Below are 15935 nucleotides of genomic sequence, written 5' to 3'. Positions count from 1 at the left end.
ATTACCCAATATGCTAATTTTGATAATATAAATAATTGATCAGTAAACTTAAAAGGAATTCATTTACGTCAATTCATGGCAATGTTGAATCATATTCGGCCTTTTTGAAAAATAAAACTCTTTCCAGTACCGTAAGGGCAACTCTTTCTCGTTCTTTGACCCCAAATATCTTTATACTTTAGGGCTCGGCTTCGTATAAAGCTTTAATTTTGCTGAAAATCTAGAAAACATCTAGAAAAAGTTAGTGATTATAGTGCGTTGCTGTAGCAACTTGATATGATAATAGCACCTATATTGGTTACTAAAATTTCAATACTGCTGCAAAAAAATCTACGTCATACTACTTTATTAGTTTTTCTGTAGAGTTTATTTTCATAGGATTTTGCTTTAAAATATTACCGATTTTCCTGGTATGAGAAGAAGCTGTAAGAACAAATTTGACTGCGAAATGACGAGCGAACAATTTGACACTTTTCGAAGCTGTTTTGTAAAGTTGTAATGATATTAGGATATCGGGCAAACAGTAAGCCTAATTAGAGAAGTCAATAACTTTTGATATTAATTACTGAGATTCGAGCTGCAGATCCTGCTATCTGTGTCAATCATGCAACTGAGGAAATGTAGTTTGGAATTACTGTTTTGAATTCATTCTGCTAGTATATTTTTCTTCAGATCTTTTAGTATTATTTTTTTAAACATACTGAACAATGCCCCTAATTTAGTTGCTTGGTTACCGCAGAATAGATGAAAAGTTACCGACTTTTTGCTCCAATGATAGAACGATTTTTCTATGAGAACGAAAACCGTACTGTAGTCGTACCGCATTATTGTGGTTGGATAAACTATTGGAAGACAATGGAAAGCAATTTTGATGTTATGGTTTACCGTACCGTGTTTGGGCCGTAGTTTAGTACATTGGTTCACTCATACGAAAACTGCAGTTCTCACACGCATGCTGTGTTCCGTGCAGTTCATCCAATCACAACTCGTACTTACGGCAACGATAAGAACTGAATTCAGTACGGCTAAACAATAGTTCAACTACAAATTTTTTGAATCGCTTCCTGCTAATACAAAAACACTGTTATTTGACTTTGCTCTGTTGCGCACTTCGATCTAGAGTGGTTAAAACTGCGCAAACACAAACGTTTGAGATTAAATTACTGAAGAATTCCTGAAGCACGGAGAAGAAGAATATTGGATCCTTGGTTCGCTACCCAAAGAGGACTAGGGCTCTTTACGACCAACCCTTCATGGATAAGATCCCTTTGAGGACGTGGCGAGGGGGGCCGGTGGGCCTGGGGATTTGCATATTTGGCGGAAATTTTCCCTCCAAAACGCCTGTGCTCCGGCCGGACTCGACCCTCAAACTCTGGTACTCTCGCTACGTCACTGTGTCCGGCTTCATAATTCAAGAATAGCCGAGTCTGATATAGTGCCCAGGTATCTTACAATTAAGGTAGAGCCGGCTATAGGGTAGGTAATGCTCTGGTTGACTAGAAACCATGATTTATTAAAGTTTTCAAACTTCATTCATGTGAATTAGGTTTTTTACCACAATTGTAAATTTTCTCGCGCGCTGATTGGTTAAAAAACGTCGTAAATAAGAGGCCATACCAACAAATGGCGTCATGCAAGATTTCGTGCAGTCTATTTCCTAGAGTTTTGTGAGTTTTGTAGTAAAAAACAAATTTACGATGGTTGAGCGTGGTATGTCCTCTTATTTACCACGATATGACGCCAAACGTTGGTCAAAATTAGTTATGGACCCACTCGGCTTACGCCTCGTGAGTCCATAACATTTTGACCAACTTTTGACGTCATATCGTGGTAAATAAGAGGACATACCACGCTCAACCATCGTAAATTTGTTAATCGGAGGTCAAAGCAGATGTGTTTTCTAGACCTCGGATTTATTACAAATCAGTGAGCAGAATCATAAATCCAGTAAGTTGCAGGTGGCGGATTCCACTGCAGTATCTGACTTAATTAGCTTTGTTTTGGTGGCTTTATGCTTAGAAAAGGATTTATACAAATCATTAAGTTTATTCGTGTTGAATTTGTTAAAATGCATAAAACTGATAATGACTTACAGTTTGGAACTGCGTTGGTGTCGAATAAAAAGTGAATAAGAAAACTTCAAATGCGGCTAGGTGAAATAGTAGTTTTATTATAGAGCATATTTAGAATGGAATGCTGTGAATGAAAAACGTACAGTATAGACGTTATCGCGTTCGAGCATTTCTATTGGTGCATGCTGTGATTGGCCAAATAAAAGTCAATACTTCAGTTACCATGACCATGTACTGTACTGTACTGCCATCCAGTTTCACAGTCCTACAGTATACTCGATTTGACAAAGCTGGCTCAAAAATGATGGTTGGTGAAAGTTTTGTTGCTCGTTACATACCAAGGTCCTAAATACACTATGAGGGACGTGAATTCATCAGCGTAAGGCTGCACGGAATTTTTCAAACTTGTGCTGCACTTTTTTAAGGTATATTTACTTTTGTGCTGACATCATTTACATATGAATATAATACTTTTCAAGCTCGGTAAGCAACATCCTGCAAAGTCTTAGGTTGGCGAACCTTTTTTGTTGAAATAGCTCTCTCACTACCTTGACTGTAATGTTTTCCCATTTCAGGGCATGTGTCATTCGCCAAGGAATCATTTCTTTGTTTTATGGTTGTGCATTAGAAGGACGACCATGAATTTGGATACAACTCAAACGAATAATTCTATTCTCAAGACGATGACACATGGTCTAATGAATCTTTCGAATCTTTTTTGTTGAAATAGCTCTCTCACTACCTTGACTGTAATGTTTTCCCATTTCAGGGCATGTGTCATTCCCCAAGGAATCATTTCTTTGTTTTATGGTTATGCATTATAAAAACGACCATGAATTTGGATACAACTCAAACGAATACAGGGTTCGTGCTACATTTTCGTTACGAAATTCAAGGAATTTTTAAGCACTTCTCAAGCACAAAAATTCGATTTTCAAGGACAAAGTTTTTTGTATTAGAAAATGGTTTAAACATTGATTCAGTGTTAAAGTGCGGCTAATTCAGCCGGGGCCACTAGCTTAGATAAATAGATCTTTAATTTACGCATTCTTACCAGAAGTACCCAGATATTCAGCTAGGCTATTTACAAAATATACGAAAACTCTTCAATCAATTTTAATCGTTATTTCATAAGGAAAGTTAGAAATAGCATTAAATTTGCATTAAATTCAAGGAGTATTCCAGGAGTTTTGGCGTTTTTCACTATTTTCAAGAGCTTTTCAAGCGCCCTTAAAAACGTGTTTTCAATTCAAGGACTTTTCAAGGATTTCAAGCGAGCATGAACCCTGCGAATAGTCCTATTTTCAAGAGAATGACACGTGGTCTGAAATGGAGAAAACATTACGCCGATGACATTGTTTTGTTTTGTCCTCCAAATTGAGCTCTTCACTTGTAAAGAGTCTATTGCTGTATACAGCCTGGCACAGAAAATCTGTGTGCAAGCGGAGGGGTTTCTTTGGAATTCTTTGAACATGGAGAAGCCATTTCAGTGTTTTAGCATGTCGTTCATTTCATGTAGGTTCTATAAGTCATTACGGTACGTTTCCCAATCATACGAATCTACTTTATGACAACCCTTTATTCCTTAATACTTGTTTGCTATTGATGGTTTTCAACCATTCCCAAGAGAATTAAATAACAAAAGACACGGCGGCCATGTTGGAGGATATAACAAAAGAATTCATTGACAATTCTTTTGTTAAGTTCCTCCAACATGGCCGTTGTGAAAACCATCAATAGTTTTGATGATTATTGGGCAGTCTCCATGCTTGTTCACAATATAGAATATACAAATGACTCAAACTATTTATTCTTTCTTTCTTTTTACTTTATAAATAGATACCTTCTTGGCTTCAAAAGTACATAAATGAGGAACGCAAACTGGAAACTTGGCTGCTTAAAACAGGTCAGGAGTTTCAAGTTAAGAGCGAGGTGAGTATAAAAATATGTTAATTTTGTTAGTGATCAACATTGAACTATAGAGGCTTTGCACCATCACGTGACGGCAGCCATGTTAGATGGCAGGAACAAAGGAATTTTATTAGTGTTCTTTGCGCGTTTGTATGAAGCGAATAGTGCTATCCAACGAATAAATTCTTATCCAGTGGATGAGTCGATCCAATAGACTTATCAACTTATCCGTCCAGGCCCTGCCATCTAATCACAGGCAGTCCAAGCTGTATGCGCCGTGCAAAGCCTCTATAGGTCAAACTGTTGAATAGTTGACAACACCTATATTAGATAACTTATTTACTAAAACAAGCACTGATGCTTGATGGGAAGGGTCATTGTCGACATGGCAATGTGCTTTTATCAAAAAGCAATACCATAGGAGATAGGCCATTCCTAGATCAGATGGATTGCTGGTTTGCGAAAGTTTAGATTGCTGGTTTTCAAACAGCTGATAAAAGTCTTTGAATCTAATTATCTGCTCTGAATTGAGGTCAAATAATAAGATTTAAAAAATAGAGTCGGAAAATATTCCTGGAGCAAAGTAGAAGATTTTAAAATTTAGTTGGTCTAAAAAAATGTGCATAAAATGTTATCAAAACGGTGACAAATATCTTTCATGTTGTCACGGCCTCATTTCTCTGGCTCTCTGTTTGTTTCTTTTGTATTTCCATCGACCCTATAATGCCATGGTAATGCGTATCTACTAATATGGACAGGAACCGCAAAGGGTATAGACAGGAACAGGTGCGGCTTTAGTCTAAATCCTTTACAGTCTTAAATTATACGATAATTGAACGTAGCTAATCGCAGTGACCAGTGAGAAAGCCTTGCAACTCAGCCCAACCACCTGCTATGATGCTCCCTCCGCGGTCCCCAACATCACACAGCTATTTCAAAAACAATTGTCTAATTTATATCTCCATTAAGCGGCAAACCTCTATTTAAAATGTTTGGATTTTTATAATTTTCAGCTGTTTCAGCTTTTTACCGCGACCCATTCAGCGCCCACTTGACGATTCTCGGGGATGGCCACTTGTAATAGAAGTTCTACTCTATGCGGTATTCAATATTCAGAAAACAAAGTTTTTAAAGAACCGTTCATATTTACTGGCATGAGGGATTTTGTGAATTGCAAGTAAAAAATGTATGACTCCTCCCCAACCTAAATTTTTTACGTAAACACCATTAAAACAGGATAAAAATAAAAGTTTTCTGCTTAGCTAATTATTTTTGGACTAGACTCCTTTAAATGCCATATTTTTTACGCGCCCCCTCCCCCCTAAATCCCATTAGCCCCCCACGCCCGTAAAAAAGGAGCGGTCCCTTTAATGACCATGTTTCTACCATGTCTAATGTTTTTTCATACTCATGAATTTTCTATAGAGAGGAGGTATGTCGGACATATCCGACATTGTGAGCTCCCAGATCTGGTCTGCGGAACTGGAACACGTTTCCATTACCGGGTAGTCGTTATGCCCGGCAGCTGATAGACACATCCCAGATGTAAGATGACGGATTTTCTTGTCCTGAAACGAACAGTGAGAATGAAATGTAAAGACATAGTCGCCAAGTTGGATGACGACAAAAGGAGCTAAGACCCAAATTATCCAACATGGCGGCTTTGACTTCACATGTATCTTAAGAAAATTTAGGGCCGTACGAGGATCGCAGGCGCACCATAGAAACACATAGCAACCAGCATTCAGTATGTACGACCAGTGTAATTTTTTTGTTTTGATGTGATTTTAGATTTTACCTTGGTATATTCAAATTCTTGGTTCCCCTTCATCTCGTGACATGGAAATAAATCTACTTTAGCACCAGACACGTAGTCATGGACGTCAAAACACGTCTCGTCGAACCTAAATTCTTTAATGTAAGTATATTGGAATGCCTGAAAAATAAATAATAAAATACTAAGTTAATACCGAGGAAGTGTTAGACAATAATTACATCCACGTATGTAAATAAACCTCGAGAACGAAATTTCGCATTTGGCAAACCAAGATTACTATTTTCTGTTGCTGTCTTAATCTTAAAAGATATGACCTGCATTTTGGTTATTTTGAGCCTACGAATAGGAACATCATTAAACTGACTCTCCTTCTTCACTTTTTACCACCTTTTTGCATTTTAATATTTGTCCAGTTTTTCACTGTCTTTTGTTTGTATAAACCATGAACAAGACTGTACCTGGTTTCCCTGCTGACCATGACATGCTTGCAATCCTACATTGCCACTCCTACGTCCCATACTATCTATACAAAGGTTACTAGCAGGGTTACGTATCTGTCAAGTAAAAAAATCACATATGTATGAAATCACTTTAGAACTGCTTTCATATAAAACTGTCAAAAGGTCGCGCGCCATGTCAGTAACAGAGATTATCTGGTTGTAATATGGGCAACAGTCATCGTGCAACGTTTTGCACTACAGGCATTATGTGCAACTGAGAGTGAAGAGGTTAGGTGAGGTGAGGTGTTGTCACAATGATGCAATAGAAACTGAAGGGGGAAAAACTTGTCGCTGCAGGCCAAACTTCCTTCGTCGCGCAAAGTAGGATTTCTTAAATTTCTTTTCATGCTGCGTGTAGAATCCCGTTGCTTCTACAACTTGAACACAAAGATGGTGCACGACAAGTCTCGTTTAAAACGGAAACGTTTGGGACAACGACAACGTCACAGCCATGGCTTGGCATGCAGGAACATATTAGCTTTTCCAAGGTTGAGGAGACAACTGGCTGAGTTTGCACTACAGTGCAATGTGGGACCCTCTAGGAAGGCATATTTCCAAGTTTGAGTCCATTTTGTCCTCTTAAACACACCCACAATGCAAATATGAAAAATATTTGGAAATATGGAATAAAAATATGTCTTCTAAAAGAGTCTTACAATGCACTGTAATGTGAACACGACCCAGTTTTTTTTCTCAACCTCGGAACGGCTAATAGGAAGTAATTTATTAATCATTTAGATCAGCCGTAGGAATGAAGATCTCGTACTTACAGCACCATTTGCCCTAAGAGGCTCATACGCAGTTTTCACTGTATCGTTTGCAACATTCTCCAAATACCATCTAAAGCTCTTGCATTTTAACCTATTCCTGAGAGCAATTCTGTCACTAATGTCTCCAGGATCTACACTCTTGAGGTCTGGTCTTCGGTCATACAGCCACTCTTTATATTCATCCATCCAAACTTCGGCCACGCGACGGAAATTAACAAGGGTGGCATCGTGTTTAGGGTAGGTATAAGGTACATGGTGACGGTAGACATGGCCTACTCTGGAACAAGGGATGTTCTCTAGCTGACCTCCACATTGCCAAAGCTAACAGAGGGCAGAAAGAAAGTTGTAATGTTATAGGAAAATCAATCTAAATTTTAGTCATTTTATTACAACAATACATTGACTGCATGCCGGGGGGGGGGGGGGGGGGGGTACTCCCATATATGGACTATACGGGGATGATCTGCTGAACAGGGTATGGTTTTTCGAGCTTCTTGTCATAAACAGGGTATGCAATTTCACTCAAATTCCAAGTTCTTCCTGAATTTCCTGTCATATTCAGGGTTTCTACTTTCGTATTGACCGAAACTGGTTATTATGGTCATCAAAAAAAACAATATGCGAGCTCACATCATAATTGAAACAGGAACTCAGTGCAATTAATTATATCTTTTGTCATAAACAGAGTCTACAAATTTGATTTTTTTTGTCATAAACAGGGTATCCCTTTCAGAATCCCAGCAGAACACCCCTACCCAAATCCTGAGTACCCCCCCCCCCCCCCCCCCCCAGGACTGCATGCTTCACTTTTGAAGTACGAATAGAACTGAAAGTATCTTTTTCTTTATATTACATATGTTTTATGTTTAGGAACATTTAGGTTGCTATTATCAAAAGATGTCCTTTTCATCTCCTGTGAAAGGGCACATTTTTCAATATGATGGACAACTGAGCATGGATTGACACTTGAATATAACATACCTTAAAAGAAATTTCATATTGTTCTCCTCCCCAGATGTACATTCCAGGATCATATTGTCCCAGTTCTTTAAAATATAGTCTATTAATTCCAAACAAGCCTCCTGCCATCACTGGTGACCTGAAAAAAAAAGTCATTTAAAATGTGATTAAGTCTTTTTACGTAAGGCATGTTAATTCATATTTCCGAGACCTTGACAGCTCACCCTGGGTGGCAGAGGCTGTCTCGCTCCAGAACTTCCCTGTTGTATGCAGTTTTGTTATCATGCTCTCAGACCATTCCTCTTGACCAGTTACATGTTGATCAGTCTGGTGTGACTGGCCATCATATCTGGCCATGAGTAGCTATATGTTTAGTACTGCCGGCTGAAAAGCATCCCTTTGTTGAGCCATTAAGGAAGCAGACAACACCCCCTCCCAAATCTCCAGCATTGGCTATATAAAGTAAGACATGGCCATAGTTCTATACCTGTTTAACTGTACTTACTTTACAGGCTGAGTAGCATCCTTTCGTCGAGCCATCATTTCAGGTGTGAGTGATCTTTCCTTGTAATCAAATCTCCAATTAAAAGTTCCTCTAATATAAGGGTCCATGGGTTTGTACTGGAATGTATTGTGATCGATAAAGTCTATTGTAGGGCACACTGCTGTATGAGGATCCAATGCAATCCTTTCTAGTAGAGGTGGAAGCCAACCCTTGTTAGCTTCACAGTGTGCATCAAGGAATATGATTATTTCACCAATGGAATTGTCTGCTCCAATGACTCTTGCTTTGATCAGACCAACTCTTTCAGTTGTGCGGACTATTTTAATCTTTCCTAGTTTGGTTGTGTAATCCTCAAGCTTCTTTTTTAAGTGCTCTGGAAAAAAAATTCAATATAATAATATCAGATTGAATAATTAATTGTAACAATATTAAGGTACCCTTGCTTTCGAAGGTTTGATTTTTGAGGGAGGTAAACTCTGAAACCTTAATTAAGCATAGACAAGAAAACTTGACTGGAATGTGAGTTGTGGGAATCAAAGTGGTGAAGTAGTATTTCATGTGACTCTCACCTCTTGGGACTAAGGTATAAATATCATACTATTGTATTTGACATTAAACCAGAAAAAAAGAGATCAAAACGACCTCCAAGATTCTACAAGCCATTATTAAACACGCAGCTATTACCGGAAGTGACATCTATTGATAGCAAGCTATTTATTCAAATGCTTATTAATTATTCATGTGTTTTTAAATGTTATTCTTATGATGGAACTTACAATGAGTACTGAATGCAAACCCAAGTATTGATACAGGCAATACATTAGCAATGCATCTTACAACATGTACGACATTACATCAATAATCCTGACCTTTAGAGCTAAAATCATCCACCATAACTATCTCTTGAAGAAGATGCGCTGGAGATCTAAGGAGGACTGTATGTACTGTTCGTAGAAGTGTGGACCATCCTTCATTATGGAATACTATGACGACACTTGCTTTGGGTAAGTCGACAGGGTATTTTCGCTTTTTGCACCTTGTAATGACAAACAAATGGTGTTTTTAAAATTATTTATTCATTTATTTAGAAACTTTTACATATACCATATACAAGATGCTAATAATTAGACAAAGAAGACCCACTTTGAATGTTTAGTCTGATTCTCTTAGCTCAAAACTATTTGTTTAACCTTATGCAAATTTGTAGTGACCTCCTTGACACTGACATTGACTTTATAATTCACTTTGCTTGATAATGGTGCCATGTCAACACCCTACTTATGGCTGTTATCTTTATTAAGAAATTATAAAATGTTTAACAGCTTGTTGAAATCTTAATAATTTTCCGATAAACAGAACCTGGAATATAAAGGATTTTGTGTCTTGATGAGGCCATCAGTAATGAAGTCATCAAAACTTGAAAATATGTGTTAGCAGGTTTTAATTATTGAATAATTTCCAGCCAAATGGTAAAAAATTCAATCCTAAAATATTCACTGATCAAGTTTCCCTTATCTAAATTCAAAATGGTTTTGGATTTTATAGTTATGTATAATTCAAACATTCTGATTTTTGGGTTGTTTGCACCTGCTGTGCATAGTGTAGCTACCTCAAGACTGGCCTTGGAAACTTTCTTAATAATTATTAGGGAAAAAAGCTCACTAAATATGCCAAGGGTGGGGGGGAGTGGGGGAATGAAAACATGGGTTTTTTTTGGGGGGGGGATCAAGACATGGTTGGGGGGGATATGAATATATGTTGGCAGGGGGGTGATAAAGATATGTGGGCAGGGGGGTACCAAAATGTTTGAGGAAATAAAAGGGGGGCTCTAAAAATTTGTCATGCATACAAGGGGGGCTCTTCATCGTAATTTGAAAATTTTCATGGGTTGTTTGGGGCTTCTTAAATTAAGTAAGTCTTAAAAAGGGCCCTGTAAAAAATAAAGTTCTTGATGAGTAATCTTAATCCCCCTCGGCATATTAAATGAACTTTCCCTCATACATATTTCAGTATCTTACAAAACTTTAACTAATAAAGTGGATACGGTACTATCGTCGTGTACGGATTAACGAAGTACGTCATAGGTTTCCAAACACACGAGTGGGACTTAGAAATTTTGGTTCTCCTCACTTAGAAAAAAAATTAAGTGAAGACACCAAGAATCGAACTCGGTACCTTCGGCACCAAAGAACTATTACAATGCCAACCCCAACCCTAACCCTAAACCTAACCCCTAGACCATGAAGTGAATTCGGTTAGGTGGTCTCATTTTTTAGTCATATTTAAACGATGTATCATCAGCGCGTGTACATAAATATTTATTATAGTTTAATTTATGCTATCGTAGGGTACGATTACTAGCCGATTACTTGAAATTTGAATTTGAATAGAATTCCCCTGACAATTCCTGTACACGACGATACAACCGTGGATACAATCTTAAAAAAAACATGACGTCTCATTGGAAATTGTACAAATTAACACTTTACTTCATATTTGTAAAAAATTCATTATCAAAATAGGAGAAGGTGATTGAATAATATGAATAAATATTAATTGTTAAATTGTCCTTGGTTGGAGTAAATCAGTAAATTAATGACCATTTATTGAAACATTGGCAGTAAATTTTGCCACTAATTCAAATGAATATATCTATATCTATATATAGATATATTTAGATATACAATAAGAAGAAAAGTAAAAGCAATATCTTAATATCTCAATTTTAATCATAAGGTGCCGAGTTGTTAAATACCCAATATTTTTAATTAATATATTCATAAGTCATAAGAAGGTGCCCTCTTGTTAAATACACAAAAAGTAGAATATGCTCTAGGTGATTGGCTCAGTAAAACTTACTTTATTAAGTATGAATAAATTATTCATCGTATATAGATAGCTGTTAACTAGCTCTAGTTCATAGAAATATTTACTTAACAATGTAATGATTTGTAGTTGCCACGCGTCACCATTAAGCTTTTTAAAGCTTCTTATACTAAAAGCTTATAATTATGTTATAACTAACCTGAGGCTTTTGATAACTCAAATATTTTTTAAGATCGACCACTTTGAAATGAAAAATGAATAACGTTATGAGGCATAATATATCCTCAAAAAATATTAGAGCATAAAGTATATATAAGCTTAAACTTACTCGTCATGTCTTGTGTCTTTTATAGATCGCTCCAATGAAATTCGGTCACTCACAAGCTGGTTAAAACCATATTCACTGTATGCTTCTTGTTTTTTCGATTCTTCGGCAGGTTTAGTCTCTACTGGCTCTCCTCCTTCACCTGGGCCACTTCTCGATATTTTATGTTTTTCAGGGGTTTCAAAATCGTCGATTAACAACATAGGTCCCAGCTGTTCATTGGTATCATCGTTTGAAAAAGTGTCTAAATTGGACTTGTGTCGCCCTACATTTACAATAATATATAGCACAATGCATGAAAATATCAAAAGCCCTAGACGGGCAAATCTTTTTGGAGTAAATCTCATAGTTAAAATTGTAAATCAAAAGATAAACAACGCAGAGAGGGCGACGATTTTACAAACGAGATCGATTGTCACAGCTTTTTTTCCATGGCCAGTTTATGTAAACGAGGAGAATGAGGATAATTGTTGAAGCGAGGAAACACTTTGGATTGAATTAGAAATATCCAGTCTGAGGTAAATAGAAAATTAACCACAAATAGTCCTTAGAAGTGTCTATTTACGTCTTGTCTTGAATGAATTTGGTCGTAATTTACTGGCTAAGATAACGATGTATTCAACTCAATCTATCACTAGTAGAGACCCAGTAGACCATTTACATTACTGTGTACACGTCGATCGGCAATCCAGATTCCAAGACAGTTGAATATCAGTATGGAACCGCACTTTTCCTAACTGTTGGGATGGAAGAATAGCAAGTAGCCACGAGTAAGCGGATTGTTATAGATGATATTCTTCTACAGAGGGTTTAATCGCCGGTAAAGATGATTCAAGCGTGTAGTGGAAGTTGGGTAGGTACTTCATGTATGGGGACACCAAATGTCCTGGCTATAGTACTCCAATGATATATATACCTATAGCATGTATGTGTAGTGCACGGATAATACCCGTAATGTCTGTAGTAGGTGTAGTACGTGTAGTAGGTGTAGTACGTGTAGTAGGTGTAGTACCTATAGTAGGTGTAGTACGTGTAGTAGCTGTAGTACCTGTAGTATCTGTAGTACCAGTAGTAGGTGTAGTAGGTGTAGTAGGTGTAGTACCTGTAGTACGTGTAGTACCTGTAGCACCTGTAGTAGGTGTAGTACCTGTAGTAGGTGTAGTACCTGTAGTAGGTGTAGTACCTGTAGTAAGTGTAGTACCTGTAGTACCCGTAGCAGGTGTAGTAGGTGTAGTACCTGTAGTAGGTGTAGTACGTGTAGTAGGCGTAGTACGTGTAGTAGGTGTAGTACCTGTAGTACCTGTAGTAGGTGTAGTACCTGTAGTACCCGTAGCAGGTGTAGTAGGTGTAGTACCTGTAGTAGGTGTAGTACCTGTAGTACCTGTAGTACGTGTAGTAGGTGTAGTACCTGTAGTAGGTGTAGTAGGTGTAGTATCTGTAGTAGCTGTAGTAGGTGTAGCACCTGTAGTGCCTGTAGTAGGTGTAGTACCTGTAGTAGGTGTGGTACCTGTAGTAGGTGTAGTACTTGTAGTAGGTGTAGTACCTGTAGTAGGCGTAGTAGGTGTAGTACCTGTAGTAGGTGTAGTACCTGTAGTATCTGTAGTACCTGTAGTAGGCGTAGTGCCTGTAGTAGGTGTAGTGCCTGTAGTAGGTGTAGTACCTGTAGTACCTGTAGTAGGTGTAGTACCTGTAGTAGGTGTAGTACCTGCAGTAGGTGTGGTACCTGTAGTGCCTGTAGTACCTGTAGTAGGTGTAGTGCCTGTAGTACCTGTAGTAGGTGTAGTACCTGTAGTACCAGTAGTACCTGTAGTACCTGTAGTGCCTATAGTACCTGTAGTGGGTGTAGTACCTGTATTCATATCTATAAGGTACAGGGATCGAACTAAATGGTTTACTAAGAAATCTAAGCAGGGTAACAGTAAAAGAATGCTTGTCTTTAAAACTACTTATAACTGTAGTCACGCAAGCATCAAGAAAGTAATTCAGAAACATTTACCAGATCTTGACTGTATCGTCAGTTACCGATCTACCACCACTTTAGCTCATCTATGCAAATAGATCGTTTTTTGGGGCACATGGTTAGCGCTTTCCCAAAAAGTATAAAATAACATAATTAGGAAATTCCACTATTGCCTAGCCTATTTTACGTGCTTTCCTGCTACAACATGTTTGTATGTTTTGTAATTTCCCGTTAATAGTCCATATAAACTGTTGTAATAATACTCATTTGTAAACTCCCTGAAGAAGTCTGTTGCTTGCAGACAAAACGCGTCGGAGTAATAAAAACGTTTACAAAACTTAAGGAAAGTTCAGTTGTTCATTTTTGCTGCTCACCTTTACACTTTAAAAAAATTAGAAAAAAACAGTATAGTAAAAATCAAATGGGAAAGATAAATTAAGAAATGCAATCAAAATTAAAGACCAACAAAGTACACCTTTTGCTGTTCATTAACCGCAAAGGAATATTCATTCAAGCGAAAAAGCATTATCATTAGCGCGAAGAGGCACACAATAACACGAACGGAGTTTCAAGAGCGCGATGGAACATTCATTAAGGAATTTAGCATAACATTGGACAATCATGAATATGTTTGTGCAGGTTCATTAGCGTTTTCGAAGTTTCATTAGCGCCTTTGTGCAATCAATAGACAAAACCACACATTCAATAACGGTTTTTGGACATTCATTAGCGCAATACATTATTACTTTACTTTTTACACGGGAATTGTAGGATTTTAGCTAGAAGGCAAGGCATTCCACTCGGAGAGCTAAGAAAAAGATTGCTTCTTAGAGCGACTACAAGAAACATAAATGTTATCACGCAACAAAAATGCATGCAGTGGTACAACCACATGCAAACCTATCTTCCCAGATGTATGAATAGAGAAGCAATTCAAGGATAAATACACTTCTTTCTTCAATACCTAACGCCATGTTTTCTTTGTAAAAAACGGTTATATTCATGGGTTGTAAAAAATGTAAAGAAAGCTAAAATCCTACAATTCCCGTGTAAAAAGTAAAGTAATAATGTATTGCGCTAATGAATGTCCAAAAACCGTTATTGAATGTGTGGTTTTGTCTATTGATTGCACAAAGGCGCTAATGAAACTTCGAAAACGCTAATGAACCTGCACAAACATATTCATGATTGTCCAATGTTATGCTAAATTCCTTAATGAATGTTCCATCGCGCTCTTGAAACTCCGTTCGCGTTATTGTGTGCCTCTTCGCGCTAATGATAATGCTTTTTCGCTTGAATGAATATTCCTTTGCGGTTAATGAACAGCAAAAGGTGTAAAGGTACAACAACAATAACAACTTCACTTATTACGGATACTACCTCCACTTCACTTACAGCTACTACACCTACTACACCTACTACAAGTACTACAGTTGTTACACAACTTCTACGCCTACTACAGGTATTACACGTACTACAGGTACTACACGTACTACACGTACTACACGTACTACACGTACTACACCTACTACAGCTAGTACACGTACTACACCTACTATAGGTACTACGCCTACTACAGGTACTACAGGTACTACACCTACTACACGTACTACGCCTACTACACGTACTACACCTACTACAGGTACTACACCTACTACACCTGCTACGGGTACTACTGGTACTACACCTACTACAGGTACTACACCTACTACACGTACTACAGGTACTACACCTACTACAGGTACTACAGGTACTACAGGTACTACACGTACTACACCTACTACAGGTACTACACCTACTACAGGTACTACACCTACTACAGCTACTACACCTACTACAGGTATTACAGCTACTACAGGTACTACACGTACTACACCTACTACAGGTACTACAGGTACTACACCTACTACACCTACTACACGTACTACAGGTACTACAGGTACTACACCTACTACAGGTACTACAGGTACTACAGGTACTACAGGTACTACACGTACTACACCTACTACAGGTACTACACCTACTACACGTACTACAGGTACTACAGGTACTACAGGTACTACACCTACTACAGGTACTACAGGTACTACACCTACTACAGGTACTACAGGTACTACACCTACTACAGGTACTACAGGTACTACACCTACTACAGGTACTACACCTACTACAGGTACTACAGCTACTACAGGTACTACAGGTACTACACCTACTACAGGTACTACAGGTACTACACCTACTACAGGTACTACAGGTACTACAGGTACTACAGGTACTACACCTACTACACCTACTCACCTACTACTGGTACTACAGATACTACAGGTAC

General features: G+C 37.9%; 1 protein-coding gene across 1 annotated transcript; it reads right to left on the bottom strand.

Annotated features, from left to right (window-relative positions):
- Nucleotides 1-3866: 3866 nt before the first annotated feature.
- On the bottom strand, nt 3867-12512 carry LOC148909834 (polypeptide N-acetylgalactosaminyltransferase 10-like). The gene is made up of 8 exons (XM_089033119.1): nt 11650-12512; nt 9365-9531; nt 8496-8868; nt 8012-8129; nt 7031-7351; nt 6219-6314; nt 5782-5919; nt 3867-5551 (listed from the first exon to the last, which is right to left on the bottom strand). The coding sequence occupies exons 1-8, from the start codon at nt 11991-11993 to the stop codon at nt 5375-5377; spliced, it is 1734 nt and encodes a 577-aa protein (XP_088889245.1). The 5' UTR covers nt 11994-12512; the 3' UTR covers nt 3867-5374.
- Between the last annotated feature and the right edge of the window lie 3423 nt (nt 12513-15935).

This window comes from Actinia tenebrosa, unplaced genomic scaffold, assembly GCF_029948245.1.
Source record: "Actinia tenebrosa isolate PJP-AT-01 unplaced genomic scaffold, QUT_ActTen_1.0 PGA_scaffold1__47_contigs__length_23844297, whole genome shotgun sequence".
Taxonomy (NCBI): Eukaryota; Metazoa; Cnidaria; class Anthozoa; order Actiniaria; family Actiniidae; genus Actinia; species Actinia tenebrosa.
This window is presented reverse-complemented; position numbering and strand designations above follow the sequence as displayed.

Bases quoted from the DNA above. Each gene is read 5' to 3' on its own strand.
- LOC148909834 (XM_089033119.1), bottom strand. From the start codon at position 11,993: ATGAGATTTACTCCAAAAAGATTTGCCCGTCTAGGGCTTTTGATATTT. The intron at 8,130-8,495 runs GTAAGTACAGTT...TTTTTTTTTCAG, and splicing joins GATGCTACTCAGCCTGTAAA to GTCACCAGTGATGGCAGGAG. The intron at 5,920-6,218 runs GTACAGTCTTGT...TTTATTTTTCAG, and splicing joins ATGGTCAGCAGGGAAACCAG to GCATTCCAATATACTTACAT.